Source organism: Syzygium oleosum, unplaced genomic scaffold (assembly GCF_021117445.2).
Source record: "Syzygium oleosum isolate NSW1041296 unplaced genomic scaffold, Sole_v2.1 Sole_v2.18, whole genome shotgun sequence".
Classification (NCBI taxonomy): Eukaryota; Viridiplantae; Streptophyta; class Magnoliopsida; order Myrtales; family Myrtaceae; genus Syzygium; species Syzygium oleosum.
Window position 1 is genome coordinate 477,281 of NW_026607502.1, and position 23,473 is coordinate 500,753.

General features: G+C 40.0%; 3 protein-coding genes across 5 annotated transcripts; 2 read left to right on the forward strand and 1 right to left on the reverse strand.

Annotated features, from left to right (window-relative positions):
• Positions 1–327: 327 nt before the first annotated feature.
• On the forward strand, positions 328–3,834 carry LOC115690831 (equilibrative nucleotide transporter 3-like). 3 transcript variants are annotated; one of them, XM_030617308.2, is made up of 10 exons: positions 328–451; positions 651–702; positions 796–900; positions 1,747–1,902; positions 2,008–2,151; positions 2,272–2,377; positions 2,720–2,883; positions 2,979–3,133; positions 3,324–3,582; positions 3,668–3,834. In XM_030617308.2, exons 2-10 carry the CDS (start codon positions 661–663, stop codon positions 3,776–3,778), a joined length of 1,242 nt encoding a protein of 413 aa, XP_030473168.1. In that variant the 5' UTR covers positions 328–451; positions 651–660; the 3' UTR covers positions 3,779–3,834. The 3 variants fall into 3 exon arrangements, with proteins under 3 accessions (XP_030473168.1, XP_030473167.1, XP_030473169.1); XM_030617307.2 differs by having other exon boundaries at positions 396–546; XM_030617309.2 differs by having other exon boundaries at positions 437–556.
• Positions 3,835–10,161: 6,327 nt separating this feature from the next.
• LOC130140402 (lysine-specific demethylase JMJ28-like) lies at positions 10,162–16,723 on the forward strand. The gene is made up of 12 exons (XM_056319708.1): positions 10,162–11,069; positions 11,177–11,313; positions 12,115–12,220; positions 12,312–12,444; positions 12,543–12,606; positions 12,697–13,441; positions 14,829–15,158; positions 15,399–15,890; positions 15,975–16,047; positions 16,124–16,209; positions 16,300–16,419; positions 16,501–16,723. The coding sequence occupies exons 1-12, from the start codon at positions 10,512–10,514 to the stop codon at positions 16,570–16,572; spliced, it is 2,916 nt and encodes a 971-aa protein (XP_056175683.1). The 5' UTR covers positions 10,162–10,511; the 3' UTR covers positions 16,573–16,723.
• Positions 16,724–18,663: 1,940 nt separating this feature from the next.
• Positions 18,664–22,936, reverse strand: LOC115690840 (uncharacterized). Its single transcript, XM_030617320.2, has 5 exons — positions 22,644–22,936; positions 20,700–22,038; positions 20,196–20,465; positions 19,432–19,587; positions 18,664–19,052 (listed from the first exon to the last, which is right to left on the reverse strand). The coding sequence occupies exons 1-5, from the start codon at positions 22,649–22,651 to the stop codon at positions 18,933–18,935; spliced, it is 1,893 nt and encodes a 630-aa protein (XP_030473180.2). The 5' UTR covers positions 22,652–22,936; the 3' UTR covers positions 18,664–18,932.
• Positions 22,937–23,473: the final 537 nt, after the last annotated feature.

Below are 23,473 nucleotides of genomic sequence, written 5' to 3' on the forward strand. Positions count from 1 at the left end.
ACATCATGATTAGTAGACATCAACCTACGGGAGAACTTTGACTAATCCTAGTAACCACAAGAGACCGGATCCCTAATTTTAGGCAATTAAAAATGAAAACAAATGAGCTGTTACGTTATTGATGCCTTCACAATAACTATTTTATTTTATGTATTTCCAATTTATTTTCCGATATTTTTGGCCACGTGCCATTATCCAATAACGCCAGTCAAAACCGCCTGCGTTCGCATTGGAAGATGGGGAAACGATCGCCCCATAACTCGGTCTCCTTCGTCGTACTCTTAGCTCCACGAAGGTCAGAAAGTTATTAAAAAAGTTTCTCCCAAAGTAGAGAAGATTCTCTCATAAAGGCAAAAGAATCTTTCTTAATCTTCCTCTCCCCATTGATTACCAACAGTCCACATGCTCAGCTGTCCACGCCCCCCACTGGTTTGCATCTCCCAAGATAAAGGTCTCTGCATCTTGAGTTCCTCTAGATACAGAGAAGCAGATATCCTTCATTTTGTCTTTTGTTTGCTGTTCGGTGTTAGCCATCTCGCATCCTGAGTAAATCATTGTGCATATTCTCTTATGTCCTGAGTTTTTGAATGACCAGACTCGAAAGTAGATCATTTGTGAGCTGAGTTTGTTTGCTCTGGTGAGTTTTGCAGGGAAGCAACTATGGCCACTGCTGATGAAACTGGGGTTCCGGTTAGGCTTGAGGTTTGTGTCTCCATTCGCTTGCTTTTGTCCTGCTTTATAGTTTTCTCAGGAATACCGGTACAGGGGTACTAATGAATTTCCCAAACTTTTCAGGGGAAGTTCAAGGCCATGGTGTTCTGTTGGGTCCTTGGACTTGGGTCTCTGGTGGCATGGAACAGTATGCTGACTATTGGAGATTATTATTATAAAGTGTTCCCGGTAATCAATTGCGGGTTATTCCCAATCTCCGACTAATTTTTTAAGCAAATACCATAATTTCTCTGTTTCGTGTTCTGTATTTAGTGAACTCTTTGTTCTCTTTTGCTGTCTCATATTCATATGGAAGAGTCTTAGACTCTGTTTGAAGTGTGAGAATTGTAGCTCAGTAATTGTTTACTCCACAGTGTCTGACTATAAAACAGGTGTGTCCAATGAATTTCGCTAATCAAGTGGATCTGCTGTCCAATACTTTCATTACTGTCATCTTGACTATGGTTCATTTTCTTCATCACTGGCCTCATAGATTTGTGGCTCAGTAGTTGTTTACTCCACAGAGTCTAACTACAAAACAGGTGTGTCCAATGAATTTTGTTAATCAAGTGGATCTGTTGTCCAATACTTTCATTATTGTGATCTTGTTTACGTTCATTTTCTTCATCACTGGCCTCAAAGCAGTAGGAGTTCCGAGAACTGTGGCTCAGTAATTGTTTACTCCACAGTGTCTGACTAGAAAACAGGTGTTTCCAATGAATTTTACTAATCAAGTGGATGCGTTGCCCAATACTTTCATTATTGTCATATTGGCTATGGTTCATTTTCTTCATCACTGGCCTCATAGCAGAAGGGGTTTGTTGATATGTGGTTGATATAACCATCCTTATGCTGTGTGACATCCGGATGAGTTCTTAACATAATCATCTAAGAAGTGCTTTTAGGACTCGCAAATTATTTACTTGTCCTTCAATATCTTTTCTTCTCTTATTTCGGTTTATAATTTGCTCAGGGCAATGTGAAGTCCCCGGCTGATTGTGCTATTCTAATTATATGTTTTTTTGATGGCTGAAGCATTACCATCCTTCAAGAGTGCTTACCATTGTTTATCAACCATTCGCAATTGGGACGATGGCTATCTTATCGTACCACGAATCCAAAGTTGATACGAGAAAGAGGAATATAATTGGATACATCCTTTTCACTCTAAGTACACTCTTTCTCATAGTTGTAAGTTGTCCACTACTCCTACTAGTACAATTGTCCAATTTAAGTTATTTTCCATGAATTCTAGTATATTACATTAACTCCATTGCTGGATTTCATACATGATAGTTGGACTTAGCAACGTCGGGGAAAGGGGGAGTTGGGCCTTATTTCGGTATATGTGTGCTCGTTGCCTGTTTTGGAGTGGCAGATGCTCATGTTCAGGGTGGTATGGTCGGCGATCTGTCTTTCATGTGTCCTGAATTCATGCAGGTGGGCGGTCCCCTAAACTTTTTATTGCATTCTTTTCAAAACTCATGTCCTTAAATTACATCTTTCGAGTCAGATTTTGGTCTTTCTACCTCAAATCATGGTGGATTTTCATTTATGCAGTCGTTTTTCGCTGGTTTAGCTGCATCAGGAGCTCTAACATCTGGTTTGAGGCTGATCACAAAAGCAGCCTTTGACAAAGCTCATGATGGTCTTCGCAAGGGAGCGAGTATGTAATTCTTTGTCATCATCAGAAAATCATCTCGATTTCTTCATCCTGTCATGTAGGGGTCTTGTTGTTAGTGGAATTTTAACACTCGGGCAAGTCTAGTTTGTCTTGATAATCATATGTGGTCACGTGCCGATAACCTGCAGTCTTAAAGGACTTAAGTTTTATGTCATAACATGGTTTCATCTCAAATTTTAAGGTATTATTGGTAAGTAGGTAAAACCCAACTTCCTATGTCATGCCCTGCGTATACACAGAGGAAGCTCGTGGTGCAATAATCAGTTTTGTCAAGTGAAAGCTATATGCAGAACTCATCTCATCAATCTTAAATTTGTTTTTCAGTGTTGTTTTTGGCAATCTCCACATTCTTCGAGTTCATCTGCATCATTTTGTATGCAACTTGGTTCGCTAAGATTCCGATTGTGAAGTACTACCGCTCCAAGGCGGCCTCAGAAGGGTCTAAAACTGTCTCAGCTGATCTTGCTGCCGCTGGAATCCAAACACAGGTGCATTATAGCAATGGAACTTTCTCTATTGTAGTTGCAAAATTTGTGTTCCTTTCAATGTATCTAAAACCTTGAAAATTTTGAAATTTTGGCAGGATGGAAGCTCTAAAGAAGATCGATTGAGCAACAAACAATTGTTGTTTCAGAATATAGATTATGCCATTGATCTATATCTTATATATGTTTTGACACTGACAATCTTCCCAGGCTTTCTCTATGAGAATACCGGAACACACCAGTTGGGATCATGGTGAGTATTGATAAGAGAAGCCAATGTCTCTATTACTTGAAATGTTACACTTCTCAATATAATCCTATATTGTCTTGTATTTGTAAGATAATTTCATATACTTCTGCTGCATCTATGCATATCATATACTTTTTATGTCACCTTCTGCAAAGGTTTGTGTCCTCGTTATGATGTTGCTTTACCGTTTTAGGTACCCGCTGGTTCTAATTGCTATGTATAATGTATGGGATCTCATATCTCGATACATTCCCCTTATTGGTTGGCTCAAGTTAGAGTCCCGAAAGGGCCTCCTGTTCGCCATTCTTGCCCGTTTCTTGCTTGTCCCTGCATTCTACTTCACGGCAAAGTATGGTGATCAAGGGTGGATGATAATGCTCATTTCGTTCTTGGGCTTGAGCAATGGTTATCTCACTGTCTGTGTTATGACAGTAGCACCCAAAGGCTACAAGGTTTGACTTGAACATATCTCTTTTGTCGAAGTTGTGTTTATTTTATCATAATTTTTACATACGATTCAAAATGGGATTGTTTCAGGGACCAGAGCAAAATGCCTTGGGCAACTTGCTTGTGCTTTTTCTCTTGGGTGGGATATTTTCGGGAGTTTCTTTGGGCTGGCTGTGGATCATAGGCAACGACAAGTTCTAGAGAGCCATCATCGCTGTCACTGGAGAAGAAAATGATGAGATCTTTCCATTCGCAAATATTGAAAAGGGGTCATTTAATTGTTAGGCTAACTACAAGTTTCCCTTCTTTCTCTTCAAATGAATACTAGTTAATTAGAATGTAATGGTACATTTGTAATTATCAATTGCAAGTAAATGTTTCGTGCTGGAAACTCTTAGAGAGAGAAGCACTAAAATTTCTATTACTTATGAGATGATACAAATGAGGAGAGGGGACCTATATATACAAATACTCTCATAATCACAACCGTACATATCCTTTCAATCTAATAGTGGAGGTTCTATCTCCCTATCTACCAACTAACCACATTAATTACAAAAATGCTCCAAAAAAATATACAATTCCCATATTGCCTGCCCCTAAAAATATTCTAGAATACACAAGAAACCCTAGGACTTTTAGAAGCTTCAAGGCTCTCCTGTTCCTCTTGGATCATCTTCGGTCCATTCTACGTTGAAAACCCCTGGACCGTGACATTATCATCATGGTCTCCAATTCCACCTGATCAATGGATGGGTATGGGAGGGCCGGTTCATAGTGAGAATCGAGTCTAAGGCTGCGCATGACAACTTGCCAAATAGTGTTTGATTCTGTTCTTTTGTTCCCAGAATCAGTTTGGGAACAGAAATGCGTTTGTTTAATTTTTTGATTCTGGGCACAATTTTGTCAAAAATTGTTCCTAGAATCGATTTTGAAACGAGAATCAAGAATAAAAAAAAGTAGCTTCTTGATTCTGGGAACAATTTTGAGAATCAATTTTTTTTTCTTCTTCCTTTTCTTGGTTTTTAATTTAGCTTCTAATGTCCGGCCCGAGGACCGCCCTCGCCGGATCTAACGAGAATAAAATATTTTAATAAAATATATTATTAATAAAAATATTTTACCTGCCATGGCCGACGACTGTGCCATGGCCATAAAAAGAAAAATATATATTTTTAATAAAAAAATTTTAATAAAAAAATATTTTACCCGCCATGGCCGTGATCGTGCCATGGCAAAAAAGAAAAAATATATATTTTTAATAAAAATATTTTAATAAAAAATATTATTAATAAAAAAATTATTTTACCGGCCATGGCCAGCGACCAGGCCATGGCCAAAAAAAATAAAAATGTATATTTTTAATAAAAATATTTTAATAAAAAAAATTATTAATAAAAAAAATATTTTACAGGCCATGGCCGGCGATCAGGCCATGGCCAAAAAAAAGAAAAAAATATATTTTTAATAAAAATATTTTAATAAAAAAAATATTTTACGAGCCATGGCCGGCGACCAGGCCTTGGCCAAAAAAAAATAAAAATATTTTAATAAAAAATATTATCAATAAAAAAAATACTTTATTGGCCATGGCCGGCGACCAGGCCATGGCCCAAAAAAATAAAAATGTATATTTTTAATAAAATATTTTAATAAAAAAATTTATTAATAAAAAAAATATTTTACAGGCCATGGCCGGCGATCAGGCCATGGCCAAAAAAAAGAAAAAAATATATTTTTAATAAAAATATTTTACGAGCCATGGCCAGCGACCAGGCCATGGCAAAAAAAAATAAAAATATTTTTTAAAAAAAATATTATTAATAAAAAAATTATTTTACCGGCCATGGCCGGCAACCAGACCATGGCCAAAAAAATAAAAATATATTAATAAAAAAATATTTTACCGGTCATGGCCTTCGCGACTGTGCCATGGCAAAAAAAAAGAAAAAATACTTTTAATAAAAATATTATTAATAAAAAATATTTTACTACCATGGCGTAAATAGCAAGGCGCTATGGCCAAGAAGGAGGAAAAGAAAAAAGAAAAGAAAAAAGAAAGAAATATTAAAATATTTAAAAATATTATTAATAAAAAGAAATTTTGTAGCGTTACTAAACGCATTTTGCTTCTTTTTTCATTCCAGGGATGGAATTTTGGGCCATTAAACAAACGCCTTAAAATGCTCAAAATCAATTCCGGGCACAGAATCAAAAAGAATCATTTCTGACCAGAATCTGTTCCCGGGCACAGAATCGTTGTCATGCGCAGCCTAAAAGTCCTTTCTCCAAGGTCGCATTCATCATTTGATATAAGAAAATATTAAGTTTTTTCTTCATTAAATTGTCTGGTCTGGGCGAAGCCCGACAAAACCTAAGTTGACGGGCTTGGGCCGAATCAAATATACTTACCTAGGCCATCCTACAACATGCTTTGGGCCTAATGGATCACCTGTCCATGATCAGGCCAAGTTTCTAGCTTTCTACGCCCCCTTGCTACTAACATTAATTGGGCACCCTATCATCTCAGTTGTATAAAGAGTTATTTGAGAGACTTAAAACACTCAAATCAACCACTTTCTCCTCTTTGTCCCTTTCTTTTTCACCTTGTGGGCCGGGCTTGTGCAAGGGCCCTGAGGCTTGACCCGGCCCGCCCATATATTTTTAAAGGAGATATAAAATATGTTGTCTCGATAAATTTACTTTTCATATTCAAAGCTTATAAACAATAATCGGACAAAATAAGCCCAAATTTCTAATATAGTAGAGGAAAAATAGTGTGAAACTCACAGTTGAAGTAAAAAAAATAGAATAGAGCAAATCCCTAAACTTATGTTCCATTTGCTTTCCGATCCCATTTTTTGCAGAAAAGCTTTAAAAATAAAAGAAAAAAGGTGGCTGGCCCGTGTTTTTTGTCCCTTGGACAGGGCGAGCCGAGGCAGGACCTCAGCAGGTTCGGGCTCAAGCAGGCCCGGCGCGAACCCGCCCCAATGAGCAGCTCCACTTGCGAGCATGCATGTGCCTTTCTAACCGATAGCAAATACCAAAAAGATAAAAGAATAGGCAAAAAAAGCGCCGAATATCCTCTTCTTTTTTCGGAAGAAACGGTTTTACAGGTGATGGGAGCTAAAATTATGGGTTAACTTCCAATCTTTGGATGACTGTCAAGAACTCGAAGTTGAAACAATGGCTTTCCTTCTTTGGAGCGAACAAACTGGTCATTAGCTGCAGGCTAAAAAGTTAACCGTCAGAACCAAATCAAAGACGTCCACTAACTTGACATTCACGTCTAGAAATCCGTTTATCCATGGGGTGAAGCAAGCAGCTGCATGAGAACCTCTTCTCGAGAACACGTTTCAGAAACATGCACGACATATCATGTGTACTTTTGTTACGAGGGTTTTTGTTTTTTGTTTTTTCTGATGGCTTGTTGTTAAGGTAACGTGAGTCTTCGTTCCTTGCTCTCTCTGCACTCAAAACCATATATAAGACAGACTTGCACGAAAATTGCATGTTCATCATTCACAAGAAGGAGGGTGATCCTCATTGTTTTGTCAGAGATTTGCATGCGCTCCCTTTAGCTGCGAACATCTTCGTTTGGGGTAATTATCCTGGCCGATTGTGTCGTGAGTTCGCCGATAGTTGGTGGTCAAGGTTAATATTTGTTCTTCATCAGCCTTTCTTCATTTCTAAAGTTTCCACCCAATTTATGATACCGTATTATGTGTCTTTCAGCTGTAATGATCTAACCCTAGGTGACATATAGGTCCTTTTGTGCTTTCTTCTCCTTCCACATTCATCAATTCCTTTGTAAAGCATAGCATGTGGTTGAATTCAAGTTTCTGAGCAGAAAAATAACGGATTAAAGATTTTAGTCCGGCATTTTCTCTGAATTTCTCCGGAGAATAGTTGCTCGTTTTATTTATTTAAGCGCTGAAGTTTGAGAAAGAATCGCGCATAGCTAAAAATATGTTTTTGGCGACAGCCGGGAAGAGTTTCATACGCCAAAGGCTAATCCAATCATGTCCATTAAGTGTATTCAATAGGAGTTTTCACAAGAAACCTATTCCGGTTTCCTGGGAAAAGCCCGAACTTGGTTGGACCAAACTAAACTTTGATGGGTCATGGAGAGGTAGGACCGGGAAAGCTAGCATCGGCGGGGTGTTTCGGGACCATAGGGCCGAGTTCTTGCTCGGCTACGCCGAACCCATTGGGAGAACCACTAGCACCATCGCTGAGCTAGCCGCGCTCCGACGAGGCCTCGACTTGGTGGTTCAGAATGGATGGAGCAACGTGTGGCTCGAAGGAGACGCGAAAACTCTGGTCGAAATCATCTTGCAGAAAAGGCGGGTCAAGTGCGCAGAAGTTCAAAGGCATTTGAGTCACATCAACTTGATCATTCCGGAGCTCGACAATTGCATCGTGACTCACATCTACAGAGAAGGGAATAGAGCCGCCGATAAATTCGCTCAAATGGGGCATCAGTCGGAGAGGCTTCGCATTTGGCGCTACGCTCCTCCCGATGAAGTTTTGCCCATCGTTCTCGAAGATGCGGAAGGAAAGATTGTTCTCCGCAAACGATAATGAAGTGCTTCACTTCCAATTCTTTTCCTAGCTTTTTCTTTATTATTTGTCTACATTCTTTCTTTGCTGGGCAACGTACAAAATGTGAATTTTTAGATAGAATATGACTGATACTTAGATAAATGTAGAATCATGTACAGTTGGTCAGTTACACATAGGCAAAGATGAAGTTTCTTTTTTTCTGGAATTGTCAAATTGACTGCGCGGAAGAGCAGTGCTTGGCTTGAGCCTTTCCCCGACGTACATCTCCTTTCGCGTGTCCTCTAATCATGATGCAATAATAACGTAACAACACACCAATTCATTATCAGTTTATATAGTCTGATCTGATACGTAATTTCAAGGGCAAGCAATTCAGCTCTAAGACGAGAAATGAGACGTGAGTAAGGATCATATTCGTTCACTTCCCACCAGGACAAGCAAGATGGGGGGGAACTGAGATTGCCTGGTTGGCGACGTATGCTGCAATACGTTTACGTGAGAAGATATTGATTTAGCTTAATGTCTGCAAAGGGTATGAGCAAACACCGTATTTGATAAGCCTTTTGGCCATCGACCCAAGTTAAGTTTCGTAGAACGAAGAATATTCGTTATTTGTTTTCCATCAGCACGAAAGCTTAAGAAAAAGTAATCTATTGTAGCGTGACAAGCAATGTACATGCTCGGTGCTGAATGCTTTGACTTTCAGCAGAAAACTACTGTGGAAATGCGTTTCTGGTGTTGAAAGGAAAAGTCTACGATCTTGAAATGCCATCCCTTCGTTTTTGGACTCGGAAATGCATATGCAGATGACTCTGCCACATAACAAAGAATAACAACGGGGAATAAGGACTGAATTGCAATTGATTCCGCAAAATGATGAGGCGAGCTCTAAATGAAAAGGGAAATGAGATCCATTCTTGTTCCTGACCAAAAAGTTTAGCGCATCAGTTCGGTAATTGATTTTTGCACCTCGACAAGCCGATGTCATGACTCCCGCGTACTGTGTTCTAGGAAAGACGGGAAATTCCCACTCTGCCCCTGCCGGGATCGGAACTTGATAGTTTCGACCACCTGTCCAGGATTAACTAAGGGGACTTGAGACACTAGGCTTTTAAGAGAGTCATCAAATCTTCTATTCATGTTTGAGCAATTTCAATAGAGGGTTCTTGTGCAATTTCAATAGAGGGTTCTTGTGCCATTCCTGGTGTCCTACTCGCAATGATCTGAAAATTCATGCTTTTATGATATGGGCTAAGCTGATAATCTGCAAATCCAAGAAAGGAAAGTCCACTTCTAAATATTGCCAACCTCGAACAAGAAAGACTAAGCAAAGCATCCAAAAACTTGTAAAATTGAGTGAGTGAACGGTAATGTTGTCATATGTACCGAGATTACACTCATTTTTCCTCGCACGTGATCACTCGCACGAATGAGAGTCGGCATCGCTGCCCGAGCACCTAACAATTTCTCGTAACGTAGAGCCTAGAAGACGAATCATCGATTCAACACGTGTGGGAGCAATTTGTTACAACTGTTATTGCAGGATTTATGCCAGCAGAGACACATGCTCAGAAGACCTTTGTGCGGATTCAACACATAAAACATTGCTCGTAGACATTTTCCCTTGATCCTGTAACAGCACAATGTAGAATTGCCTGAATTCAGGGGATCATCAGGTCCTCAAAACATGGTAAGTTGGAAAAAATATCTGCTTCTCACATTAATTATATCTGCATCATGGTTGTAAAAGACACCATCGACTGACCAAAATTTGTGAACCTAACAAAACTATCTGTCAATTCCTCTAGAGCAGCCGCATCAGTTCAGAAACTATCACTTACAAATGCATCAGAAATCAATTTAAGAGGAACCCAAATACAAATGCATCAGAAAAAGGAAAATAGATCAAGTGCAAATGAATGCTGCAATCAAGTTTATGCAGTGCATATAAGGGAAAACACATCATACCTCCGATCTTGGTGGGTTTGGCCATGAAATTTTCAAATTTGCAGTCTTTTGGGAAAGATGAAATCCTAGAAACCAAAACCCAAAACCCAAATCCCAAATCCCAGATCCAATCCCAAATCAACGCTTAAAACCCAAGAAAATCCATGAATTCCAATACCCATTTGGACTCTCTGTGTCCTCGCAATTCTCAAGAATGCCACTCCCCACATACTGTATCTGAATCTCTGCATCTTTTCTGCCCAAGATAAATACCCACATCTCCTGCTTAAAACCCTTTTCTTTGTCACCCGCAGAAGCACAAAACCCACCTCTGGGTCTGCTGATTTTCCACCGAAGATCGCCAGATTTTCCCGGCAAAGACCCCTTTTTTCCGGGAAATTGCGGTTCAGGGGGTCCGACCATGAAGGCAGACGCGGCTCTGCCGGACCACTTGCGGTGCAACCGGACGGACGGCCGTCAATGGCGGTGCAATCGCCCGGTCATGGAGGACAAGAAGCTCTGCGAAATTCACTACCTGCAGGGGAAGCACCGCCAGCACAAGGAGAAAGTGCCCGAGTCGCTCAAGATCCAGAGGAGGACCGGGAAATCGGAAGGTAAGGTCCCCGCGCTCCACAACCTCAAAATTAGGGCTCAGAAGATCGAGAAGCCCGGTCGGCGGGCGGTGAGGCTGAGGCGGAAGAATCTGGCGAGGGACCTGGTGAGGATTGTGGTGAAGAGGGAGGCCGAGAAGCGGCGCGAGGTGGAGGGGAGCGGCGGCGAGGATATGATGCGGCGTTTGCCCAACGGCGTCATGGTGATTTCGCAATCGGCCGCGCGGCGGCAGCAGAGCGGGGGCGCGAGCGCGAACGACAATGTGGGTTCTCAGTGCGATGTTAAGGTAGGAGTCGATGCTAATGTTGCTCCGAGGAGGCGGTTCCGGTCTAAGAATCTTGAGCCGCTGCCAATTGGGGCAGTTCAGGTTGGTACCATGTGTGTCGCGTGCTTTTGTTGTCCTCCTTGGTTCTGCTTTCGTGTGTGGAGTTTTCTTCGCTTGTTCTTGATTCATAGTTGTTTGGTAATCTCAAGGTTATGCCATATAAGAGGAATGTGGAGAAAGTCGGGAGGAAGAAGTGTCACTGGTGTAAAAGCAGCGATGCCGCGAGTTTGATCAAGTGTTCGAGTTGTAGGAAGCATCACTTCTGCTTGGAGTGCATCAAGGGGAGGTTAGTGCTTCTGTGATCATTCCAGTTTGACATTTTTTTTCGTGGCATTGAATTTCTTGTTCAATCTCGATTTGGTTGTAATGGTGGGTTGTTCCTTTTTTTTGTTTTTTCTCACTTGAATCATTGTGGATTGTCAGTTTTTGTTGTTGACTATCAATGTTCATCTTTTCTGCTGGAATGCTATCAATCTTCATGGGATGGATTTAAAGATTGAAGTGTGTTCATCTTGATTTTAGTATCTGTTCGAGTGAGGAAGGTTGTCTTTGATACATCATAAATGCACTAAAAGGAAAAAAGAGACTACATATGACACTACCTAAGATGGGTAAAACTCAATTAATTGCTAATAAAGGATCTGAACTCTTAATTTTACATGAGAGTTGGTTCTGCATACAGGTGACATTGGAAACTAGCCAGTTGTCTGATGTGGGGATGTAGCATAGGTGGTCATGTCTTTGTGTTGTAGTACAGCTGCTAAACCTGTGGTCAACTTAAATTATAGCATTACTTATTTGCTTAAACTGGATAGCCAAAAGTATTGCCATCTAAAAAGTACGTTTCTTGGGCTATATAAAACTCCAAGTCCTTGGCATTGTGGTTTGTGCAAGAAACAATATCTTTTCAGGCCCATGCTTCGGAGAATATTGATCTTTTCCCTTTCAAATCTCTAGAAAGGTCAACCTGATTATCTCATTTCTGGTCATTGTTAACCAGTAGGAAGGGGCATTTTTAACATACCATTATTTAGTTTTTTTTTACATATTCTATAGTCTGTAACATGAGAAATTCAAATGAATCCAGGTACTTCGACACACAAGAAGAAGTTAAGATGGAATGTCCAGTTTGTCGCAAAACTTGCAGGTGTAAGGGGTGCTTGGCTTACAAATATAAGGACAGTGCCTGTCAGGTCTGAATTGTGATTTTATTGACATGTGATCCAGAGGATTCCTTGTTTGCATTAGATGGGTTTGATTATATCTGCTTATCTCTTGTTTCAGGAACTTTCAATTGATGACAGTAGAGCTGACAAAATTTTACATTCTCATTACTTGATCTCTGTTCTTCTTCCTGTACTGAAAGAAATAAATCATGAACGAAGCATTGAGCTTGAGGTCGAGGCAAAATTAAAAGGTTTGAATATTACATGTTATTGGAATTTTTCTATCCGATATGATGCTTCAACCATCGATATAATTTGTAATTGATCTAATATCGGTTATTTGCTGCAGGAATGGAAGTTTCTCAAGTTGAAATCCATCAAGCTGAATGTGGCTTTAATAAGCAATATTGCTGGTATGTCCTTTGCTAATTAATAGTTCCACGATTTAGTCTCTTAAATAGTTGGCTTCACATATCTGATACTTGGCATGGTTCCTGGAGCAGCAATAATTGCAGAACATCAATCCTGGATCTCCATAGGAGCTGTTCAAGTTGTTCTTATAATCTTTGCTTAAGTTGTTATTGGGATTTCTATCGAGGGATTTTACCAAAAGGAGTGAAGTTACCCAACAATAAATACGATAGAAAGAGAAAAGCCTCTGTTCAGGGTCATAAACAACTTTCTGCAAAGTCAATAAGCAAACTTGAGCAAAGATATGGTGGTAAATCTCTCACTGTTTCAATGCCGTTAGCGACTTCAAAAGCTTGTAACGGCGATGATGTATCATGCCCACCATGGGAGTTTGGCTGTTGTAGTAAAGGCCGATTCAACCTGCAATCCTTTTTTCCCGTAAACTGGAGTAAAGAGCTAGAGAAAAAGGCGGAAGAAGTTGTTTGCAGCTATGATTTACGAGAAAACTTAGATGGTAATTTGTGTTGCCCCTTGTGTCATGGGGATAATCATGAAGCTGTAAGTAAGCAGTTGCAACAAGCAGCAACAAGGAGAACTTCAAATGATAACTTCCTGTATTACCCAACTGCATTGGAAGTTTATGCTGATAAGTGTGAGCACTTCCAGAAGCACTGGGTTAGAGGTCATCCAGTTATTGTTCGTGACATACTTTGGAGGACATCAGATCTTAGTTGGGACCCGGTTGCTATGTTCTGTACCTACCTCGAGGGTAGCATTGCCAGGTGTGAAAATGAAAAGGAAGCATCAAAAGCCAGTCCTTGCCTGGAGTGGTCTGAGGTCAGTGTTTCTACGTGACCATTCGTCATATAAAAGGCCTTATCTAAGTTCCTGGTGAAAGAGATCACCCTCATTTTCCTTTCAATGTGCATTACACATGGCTTCCCTATTAAGATTCTTCTTGTGAACCTAAAGAATAGAATGGAGATCTTCCGTATATGTTTTAAAATGAGAACCACCCTTAACAGTCCAAAAATCAATAGACCCTGATACAATGGCTCAAAATGGTCTTTCATGTTCCTTGACTTTACTGATGATCAAATGTTATTCCATAACAAGTGCAATTCTGATGTTGAATCTGTAAAGTCATTAAAAGAATTCATTGCAGTCTGCATTGATACAATGGCTCAAATAATTCTTTTCATCAGGACCAGCAACTCAGGTAGATATGATGTTAGATTTGCTAAAGCTGATCTTTTTGTCATTGGAATGAAATTGAAACCCTGAGTAACGTTTCAGAATATGACATACACGGTTTTCGCAGGGTTTATTAAAAAATATACATATTAAGACATACATATTCTATATCTTTACAGACCACTTAAGGACAGAACTGCCAATTTAAGACCACTTGTTTCATTATCTTAAGGACTTTACTGATGACCAATTTGTTGTTTGTCCTAGAATTTATGTGTTAAGAAATCGCTCTTGGCTAGTGCATCAAAACAATCTCTTAATGTAGCTTTTTTTGCAAACATGCCACTTATATCTTCGAAAGAGAAATATAGGGTGACCTATGCCTAATCTTTGTCTGGTCGGAAGTATGATTTTTCTGGGTTGTGTAAAAGCATATGCATATTATCTTACTCATGGGATCCTACTTAATATAGTCAGATTAGACTGTTATAATTTGGACCAAAGCTGGTGACCTTGGTGATTCTCCGCTTACCAGATGATAGTTGGAATTATGTTGCTTCTACCCCAGCCAAATCACATTTGGCATCAGAGCACTGACAATTATTGGTAGACCATGCGAGCAAGGATAATCCATAATAGCAACAACGACAGTGATTATAAGTTGCTTAAATGGGAGTTGAGGCTTATGGTTCTACTTAAAGATGCAATGAGCAGCAACTATAGTAGGTTTACATCCTCTTTAGACATGTGATAGGTAGGATCACTAGTCACTAGTGAGGTGAGTTGGGCTTTAACTCGAGTTTCTTATCCCTTTTCCACTGCCTCAGGACAGCATTATGGATTAGCTATCCTCCATATACCTTGGGAGTAATTTCGCCAGCAGTGTTGTTTTTTTTTACCTTCGACAATTTCATAAGATATTTTTAATTATTGCTCTGTCCCTATATGCTCCAATGATTTTCTTGTTCTGTCTCCTTGCTTAGTGCACAATGCTAATTGCTATTAAATTAGCTTATGTTGTGCATGGCAGGTAGAAATCAGCATGAGACAATCGTTTATTGGCTCTTTCAGAGGGAAAGCACGTGAAAGTATTCGACATGAGAAACTGGAGATAAAGAGTTGGCTTTCATCCCGATATTTTCGTGAACAATTCCCTGCTCATTATGCTGAAATTCTCTCTGCATTACCACTTCAGGATTACATGAACCCAGATTTAGGCCGCTTAAATCTTGCCACAATGTTGCCTCTGGAAAATATGTCAGCTGAAATTGGTCCATATGTCTATATCTCCTATTGCAGTCCTAATGAACATCCCTCGGCACAATTTGGGTCAAAACTATGCTATGATTTGTGTGATGTGGTATGTTGCTCTAATCTCTTATTACTTTGTCAGCATTTTTTTTTTTTTGGCTTATGTTTGCATGCTTGGAACCACAATGCCCATTTTTTGTCTTGTATCTTTTTAACTCTGAATCTTGTACATTTGTTCTTTATAATTTGCACTTGCGCTTAGCCTGCATAGATGGATAATGAAAGAATGAGCATGTGGAAGACGTGTCTTACCATTCCTATTTATGCCTTTTCTTTGTTTTAAAAATAGGTTAATATTTTGGCGAATACTACAGATGATGTTTCGCCGGACAAAATTAATAGAATCAAAAAGCTGATGAGGAAGCGCCAGGCTCAGGATAAAAAGGGGTCAACTGGTGCTCCAAATGGTGAACTCTTGGGAACTGACATTGAAAATTCAAGTGAGGCGCTTGATGTGAGTATAGATGAGACCCAAATACGGAAGAAAATGGCAAGAGTGACTTGGCTGGCAACGACCTCAGAAGAACCGCCTTGTCTAATTGCCCGAGATAACAAACAGAAACAAGATCACAATAGCACATCGATAGAGGATATCCAACACTCTAAAGAGCCAAAGCTTTATGAGAATCAGACAGAAAGCCATAGCCATTACATGAAGAAAGTGGGAAAATCTTGTGGTGCCCAGTGGGATGTGTTCCGCAGGGAAGATGTACCAAAGCTTGTAGAATACTTTAGGCGATACTCTGCTGAATTCGTGCAGCCATGTGACTCTCAGAAGCGTGTAAGTTGATGAAGTAGTCACTTCGGCCTATATATGTGCCCCCCTATATCCTAGATTGTTGGACTGATGCCTTGCATGTGACAGGTCGTCCATCCAATTCTGGATCAGTGTTACTATCTTGACAAATATCACAAGTTGAGGCTCAAGGATGAGTTTGGTATGATGTTGTCATTATATTTCACTATATAGTTCAGCATTTCCTTATTTTGACTTATCCTCTCTTGGTTTTCTAGAAATCGAACCCTGGACTTTTGAGCAACATGTTGGTGAGGCTGTCATTATTCCTGCCGGGTGCCCATATCAAATTAGAAGTCCCAAGGTAATAACGGTATCTGATAATTGCTACAAAGAATATGCTTTTACCAACTACTGTTTCTTCATGGTACATTTGGTTTATGGAGCATTGCAGTCTAGTGTAAATGTGATTCTGCACTTCGTTTCACCTGAGAGCGCTGCTGAGTGCATCCATTTGATCGATGAACTCCGCCTGCTCCCAGAAGAACATGAGGCCAGAGTAGACAAGCTCGAGGTAAGTTTTACTATTTGGGATTATCCTTCCAAATGTGAATGTTAGAAATACTCCATCTACAATGCCTTTATTTTAATGCAGGTGAAGAAAATGGCTGTAAATAGTTTAAGCAGAGCAATCGACGAAATACGCGAGCTTACATCTGCAAAGTGAGTTACATTTCAAATGCATCTTTCCTCTGATTTAGTTTCGCCCTCTTTCTCTTCTGTTCTCCTCTTGTATCGGCCACCCGGTATTTACTGCTCGTATTTCGCTTCATTTTTGTTCATATGTACCATTTTCCTTGCTTCTTACCCCGAGTGTGCGCTTAAAGGTGTCCTAACTGATGTGGGTTTCTCATGGATAGTGCTGACGCTTAGCAGTGTCTTCGAATGGAGTCTTGTATGTTGGGGGAAGTCATGCGAAATGCCAGGGCTTCACTCAGATGGCTTCATCAAGATATTCAGCATTCCTAGATTTCTGACTTGGGCAGATGGAAGGGCATGTTTCGTCTATAGAAATTTTGATACCTCTCTTTCTCTATTTCTCTCTCTCATTCTGTGTACAGAAGTTCAAATCATGAACTGCATCCAGCATGCATATGCTGGAGAATCATTAGTTGCAGATCAATTGGTTCGGAATGTAGATATATTGAGCTGATTGACCATTCTATAAATAGATTCTGAGGCACATGTCACATTCATGCCAGCCAATTTGCACCTTGGTCTAAAAATTTGTTCATTTCGGGGAAAATTACGCAAAACTCCCCTGAATTTTGGGCTGGGCTGGGCTAGTACGCGTTTCACCCACCCGCGCCCCCCCCCCCCCCGAGGTTTCTGTCGTGTGCTCCTGAACTCTCATTTTATTACTGTCATTGATCCTTTGTCGTTTTCTCCATCATCAGATGCAATGCACATTGCTTTCAAGGGACAAAGTGCACTTTCGTCATTTTTTTTATTGAAAATATATCTTTTACTCTTAATTGTTGTCGACAAACAAAAAAAAATATGGAAACGGAGGAATACTAAATTAACTAAAATAGTAATCATAGAAAAAGGAAATATCAATAATAGTATTAGACAATAAAGATATGTTCAAATTTGATGAATATAGCCACATTAATAAGAAAACGTAAGCCACTTTAATAAAAACAAAAAAAGTCAACTAATAAAAATTGATTACTTATTATGTGTTTTTAAATAATCAATTAATGTAAAAAAATGATTGATCAACAGAAAGTTTTATCGAATAATAATCGAGGTAAATAATTCATTAATAAAAACTTTAATTGATCAATCAAAATATTACTATTTTAACACATTTTTAATACTAACTAGTATTGTTGGTATTTATTTTTTATCTACTATCATTTAAACAGTAGATCTACTTCTCTCCCATTTCTTTTTTTTATCATTTTCTCCCATATTGCAAAAGATAAATTTCATATAAAAAATGAGATGAAAAATACACTTCTACCCCTTAAAAGTAAGTCATGAGGCATTGCACATTCAACGAAAAGAATAGTGAAGAACTAAACGGCCGTAACAAAATAGAATTTAAGGGAAAATATTGTCTGACGGTTGAAAGTTTGATCACGTAATTTTCCCGTTTCTTTTCGTACTTCCTTATTCCAAATCCCCGACAACAGACAGGTTGACATTTTAGAACAACACAATCAATCGATTTCTGTGCCACCAGTTACAAATTAGTACCACTGATTACTTTGATTATGTTAGGACAACAGAAGCACAATGTACTATGTTTCAAACAACTTCCTCTGAATCTCCTCAGGAAAGAACATATAAAGCCACACACACACACAGGCTACACCTGAGGGTAAAAGGAACAATGATGAGCCACTTCATATCTTAGAAGGTCCAAACGGAGGGAAATGAAAGATTCTGCACCATCTCAAAGCTATTGCAGCCTACCTGTGAAGTACTTAAAAACACTTTCGATAAAAAAAAAAAAAAAGTACTTAAAAACATATCAAACAAGCCATATATCAGATTGCTTGGTAGCTCCATTTACCAAATGACAAGATCCAGATTTCTTCAAGCAGTCCCATCTGCCTGAGAATCTCGTGCTCTTCAACTTGACGACCGAAAAAATGATCTTGGAAGGATCTAGAATTCCACCTCGTTGAAAACATTTACGAATTCGTAGGACTCTAACCACAAAACTGACCCCATATCAGCGAGGGAGGCGTACTCAGATATCGAAATCTCGGATGGTAAACCTAAACTGAATGGGAGAAACAGCCAATAATGGGAATAATAACACTTTTATTTCTATTTTCAGCAATCTTTGAGCTCTCATCAGTCAGTTGGAAGTCCAAACTCAACAGTCAAAACTTTTGGAACTGTTTTAAGTACACGAAATGGAACAAAAAATATGGTTGAGTACAAGCGAAAATATCAAAAATAAAAAAGAGGTCCTATAGCCCGCTTGTTATTTCTTGAAAGCACTGTATACCTAGACCGTTTCGGCTGTCAAAATTGTTCAGAAGAGTAGCTACACAGAGAAAATCCTTCTTATGGGGCCATAAGTCCATCAATTGTGTAGGATAGAGATTTTGCCCAGTCAGCTCTGAGCAGCAAAGTCTGCAGAGTCTGCATCACATTGTACCCTGGATCAAGCTTCCGTTGCCAACCCTGCACAACAATCAACCAGCCATGAGAAATGAATCTCTTGTTCCATTGACATAAACAAACCAAACATGAACGTGAGTTTGAAAAAAGCGGTCAAAAGCCCGAAACCCAGATCATGGGTAATTGTATCTTCATGCTCTTTTATACATGTTGATAGCTTATTCATAGAAAAATGAGTGGAAGAGGCTAAAAAGAATTGCAAAAACAGAGGCACTACAGAAAAAATCCCAATACCATTGAACATATAAAATGGGATTTAAGAAAGAGAATCAGTTTGAACAGCTTGAGATAATTGTGATGCAAGGATCATCATTGCTTCACGAAATATTTGCCATGTCTTCGGTTGCTTCAAATTGCCAAGGAAACAAGACAGAGAATTTACCTCAAGAACCAAAGTAGTTACCATCACAGTGCACACATTGCCATCGATATTCACTTTATGACGCCTAACTTTCTCAAGTAGTTCCTGCATGCAATCAGCAGGATGGATCTTATCACCTTCAGGAGTTCCCCAGAAACTGAAAGCCTCCTCCACTTCCTGTCATTCATTTTGTTTGACATTTCCACATTAAAAAAGGATAATAGCAGAAAGAAAGTTCACTACTATAATTTGCAAAAGCTCTCATGAGGTGCACTGGGGAGCCAGTACGCATATTATTACAAAAAGCTATCACGAGCAGTCATTACATTGCGAAAAGCAAGGGTCTTTCGTAAAACAATATTCGAAAAGGTCATTTTCAGGCACTTGCAAAGTGGCCTAATTATACATAACAGAGTACCAAAACTCTCAAGTGTAGTACCAGCATCGGGAAACAAGTATCCTCATGATACTAATCCATTAGTGAAGGTAAAAACCAACTAAAAGCTAGAATATTTAAGAAAATGAAATTAGACTAATTAGGTAATTGCCTATTCTTAATAAGAAAAATCTCATCACTCGTGCCAAGTGAAAATTTTAACAGACACAAATCGATTTAAAGTCAGACAACAGAAATACTGTGTAGACCCTCATAATGAATATGAAGGCCTGCAGATGAAGGTTTCAATTTTTCTAAATCATTTGATGAGGGTACTATAAAATATTGAGGATTTGCAAAAAGATTTCATTCTCATCAAAGTAAATGCCACAAATACAGTAAACAGTACCTCTATAAAGGATTTAGGATCTGGACAGTTTTGCCGCTTTGATAATCTAAGTGCACGTTCAGCAGCAGTACGGCCATCACGACGAGCTACAGCTTTAAAAAATTCCAATAAATTTACACGGTCACTTTTAGACAGTTCAGCGGTCATGCCAACATCAAGGAATACAACATGAGGCTTTGACTTAAACAGCTGTTTCCGAGAAGATTTGTTCTTAGCTACCCGGACAAGGATGTTCCCGGGATGCATGTCTGCATGAATGAAGTTGTCTACCTGATAAAGACACGAGACCAACGGTTAAGTGAGCTGGTAAAGAATGCCATGAGTACTCAGGTCACATTAGTTCCATGCACTCAGATATTGGGCGACTTATGTCACCCAAAGATCTGGCACAAATTGACAAAAGAGTCCTCCATTTCTCAATGAAGAATCAACCGAAGCATCAAACTAGATAGTGAAAAAAGAATTAATTCATGTTTTTGGCAGCATTAATAAGTGAAATGTTACCAGAAGCATCTTCAGAAGTGCATGTGTCCCTATGTGAGCAAGTGCACTTTTAAGGCGAGCATGTCCTTCAAGCCCATCGACATAGTGTGAGACGCACTCCCCTTGCTCATAAGTTTCCACTAAAACAGCTGGATGAACAAGAGGATACACTGGCTTCGGAAAAGAAACATCCTTCCACATCCGGAAATTGTAAATGAAGCGACTCAGATGGGCAGCCTCTCTTGCAAGGTCAACTTGAGACATCATAAAAACTGCAAATTGCTGGACACTCTCATCCAATCTCAACCACTTCAAAGTAGGAATAAAATTCGAAACTTTCGCTGCCAGGTTGATTATTGCAAAATCTCTTCTAATGGATTCACCAACGCCGGGATGTCTAACCTTTACAGCAACCACCATGGGTTTTGCCTGTTGATCAGGGTATCGAGATCTCAAAGAAGCTCGATGCACTTGAGCAATACTTCCAGATGCCACTGGAACCTCCTCAAAATGCTCAAATATATCAGAAAGTTTGCGACCAAATGCCTTCTCAATAGTCTTTCTTGTGTATTTGAAGCTATGTTGAGGGGCCTTCGTGTGAAGCTCTGCAAGCTGAGCGCATAAGTCTCTAGGAAAGAGGTCCGGCCTTGTTGCAGCCCACTGACCCCATTTTATAAATGCAGGACCTGCTCTTTCCAGTGTTCGAAGAACAACCTGAAGCCACAATCTCCGAAACTGGGTTCCACAACAATCCACAAATGGTGCCATCATTATGCTGGGTGAGAACAAAATCATTAAATATAGAGCTCTCAAAAGTAACACGATGCCTTCGTAAACTGCATACACTAGCGACGTGACAACAGCATGCCCATGCTGGGCACGCTTGTAGAAAGCATTCGGTGATGGGTAATAATCTGTATCGACAAAACTTCTCTCTGCCCATGCTAGCTGCCCTGTGGTGAAAGCAAAGATACTGGGAACAACAAGCGGCGAGCGGATCAAGCCAAGACTGACTGCTTGAGCAATCCTATTTGTGCGGGGAAAACCACCGCCACTAGAATGGCACTTCTGCGAGATCCTTTTCCAAGTGAGCTGGGCATGATGGCTCACTGCACTGCTTACCGAGAAGACAGATAATTTCCTTGACAAATAACGCATGTAGAAACATTGTCCAGGACTATATCGTTGGAAAGCATCACGCCCTCTGCCGGGAAATCTACAGTGCACGTGTAACCTGTACGGTTGCCCCGCTAACCCAGCTGAAGCAATCGTCGCATACTTTGTAACTCCAGTGTAACTGCTCCTAGGATTACTCGAAATTGAATTTACAACTCTCCTGATACTAGAAATCGTCAGAAACCTGCATTCCAACAACTAAGAGCATTACGGCCAATTTCGAGACTCGAGAGCAAGCTCGCTTCATCATTAAATCACACAGGCTGCAGAATGACCACAGGGTGTTTAAAACCTAGTCTCTCGCCCCTGAAACTCCATCCTTAGCAACGAGTGCATCTCCCAGATTGTTGGAAACTACTATCCAGAAAAATTACTTCGTCACATCATCTAGGGATAAAAACTACTAACAAAGAAATCACCTTCCGCTATTAACTATGTACCAAAAGGGACAGGTTAAGCAACATGTTTCTCCACAAAGAGGAAAGCCTGCAAAAGTAATGTCGCCTTCAAAAACGCATTGTTACTATTCCTACGGGGAAACCTATAATCACGAAGAGGGCGGATAAAAAGAACCCCACAAAACAAGCACCACCGATCCAAAATTACAAGAAACTCAGCTGGCTCAAGAAACGACTTTTCGTCTGGAAAAACCCTCCAAAAAGCAGCTCAACAACAAACTCCCGAAGGAAAAAAAACCGCCCCGACCCAAAACAAGCACGACCCACGTTCGAGCGCGCGACGAATCGGCAAACAAGAACGGCAACGACGAGCGGAGGAGCCAGGACCGACCTTGACATGGCGATCTTGATGCGTGGAAGGCAACGGGGGAGGGTGTCAACGCGGGCAGGTGGTGGTGGTGGAGAGACGTCGCCGCCAGCATCTTCTCATCGGCCGGGCCACGGGGGTGGTGGTGGGGGGGGGCGTCCGGGAGAGAGCTCAAAAGGGTCCGCCGCTTCGATGCCCGAAACGCGAACGGCGGTGTAGCAGAAGGAAGAACAGAGAGAGAGAGAGAGAGAGGTCGAAGAGGAGGGAGGAAGGAGGGAAGGTGGACCCGTGGACCTTCGCGTGTGCGCGCTCTCTATCTCTCTCTCTCTCTCTTGGGCCTTAAGCCAAGAAAGCCTGCGGTCCTTCGCCGTCCTAAAAGTCTCCACTTCCCTGTTTTTCTTTTTCCAAGTTTTTGATTTCTTGAATATTAAAAAAGAAATAAAAACATTATATTTGTTATAGCACTATATATATAAATAGTCAATGGAAAATTTGGACCTTGTTATTTAAAAGTCGGAATGTCACACACGTTACTGCTTCGTGTTATTCATAAAAAGGTAAGGGAATATTATACTTATTCTTGTGAATATGATACAATGGCAATTTTTATGCATAGAGATTGTCATAAAAGGGGAGCACGTAAGTTATTTATGATATTAAGTCTAGCATGGGTTTGAAATAAGAATGTGACTTGTTATATAAATGTATTGGTAGACAAATCGAACATGACATGGACTTAGTTAACACATAAAAGAGAAAAAAAAACAAAAGAGAGGCAAATTTATGCGTCGAGATACTTCATCGACCAGCTAGGCATGAATGAAACTTGGGAACTCATCAAGGCAAAATCATGT

Coding starts and splice junctions, on each gene's coding strand:
- LOC115690831 (XM_030617308.2), top strand. CDS start 661: ATGGCCACTGCTGATGAAACTGGGGTTCCGGTTAGGCTTGAG. Junction 703..795: donor GGGTTCCGGTTAGGCTTGAG/GTTTGTGTCTCC, acceptor CAAACTTTTCAG/GGGAAGTTCAAGGCCATGGT. Junction 1,903..2,007: donor GTACACTCTTTCTCATAGTT/GTAAGTTGTCCA, acceptor CATACATGATAG/TTGGACTTAGCAACGTCGGG.
- LOC130140402 (XM_056319708.1), top strand. CDS start 10,512: ATGAAGGCAGACGCGGCTCTGCCGGACCACTTGCGGTGCAACCGGACG. Junction 15,159..15,398: donor GCTATGATTTGTGTGATGTG/GTATGTTGCTCT, acceptor TTTTAAAAATAG/GTTAATATTTTGGCGAATAC. Junction 15,891..15,974: donor CATGTGACTCTCAGAAGCGT/GTAAGTTGATGA, acceptor TGCATGTGACAG/GTCGTCCATCCAATTCTGGA.
- LOC115690840 (XM_030617320.2), bottom strand. Junction 20,466..20,699: donor CACTTCTGAAGATGCTTCTG/GTAACATTTCAC, acceptor TGTCTTTATCAG/GTAGACAACTTCATTCATGC. Junction 19,053..19,431: donor TAACTACTTTGGTTCTTGAG/GTAAATTCTCTG, acceptor ATTGTTGTGCAG/GGTTGGCAACGGAAGCTTGA.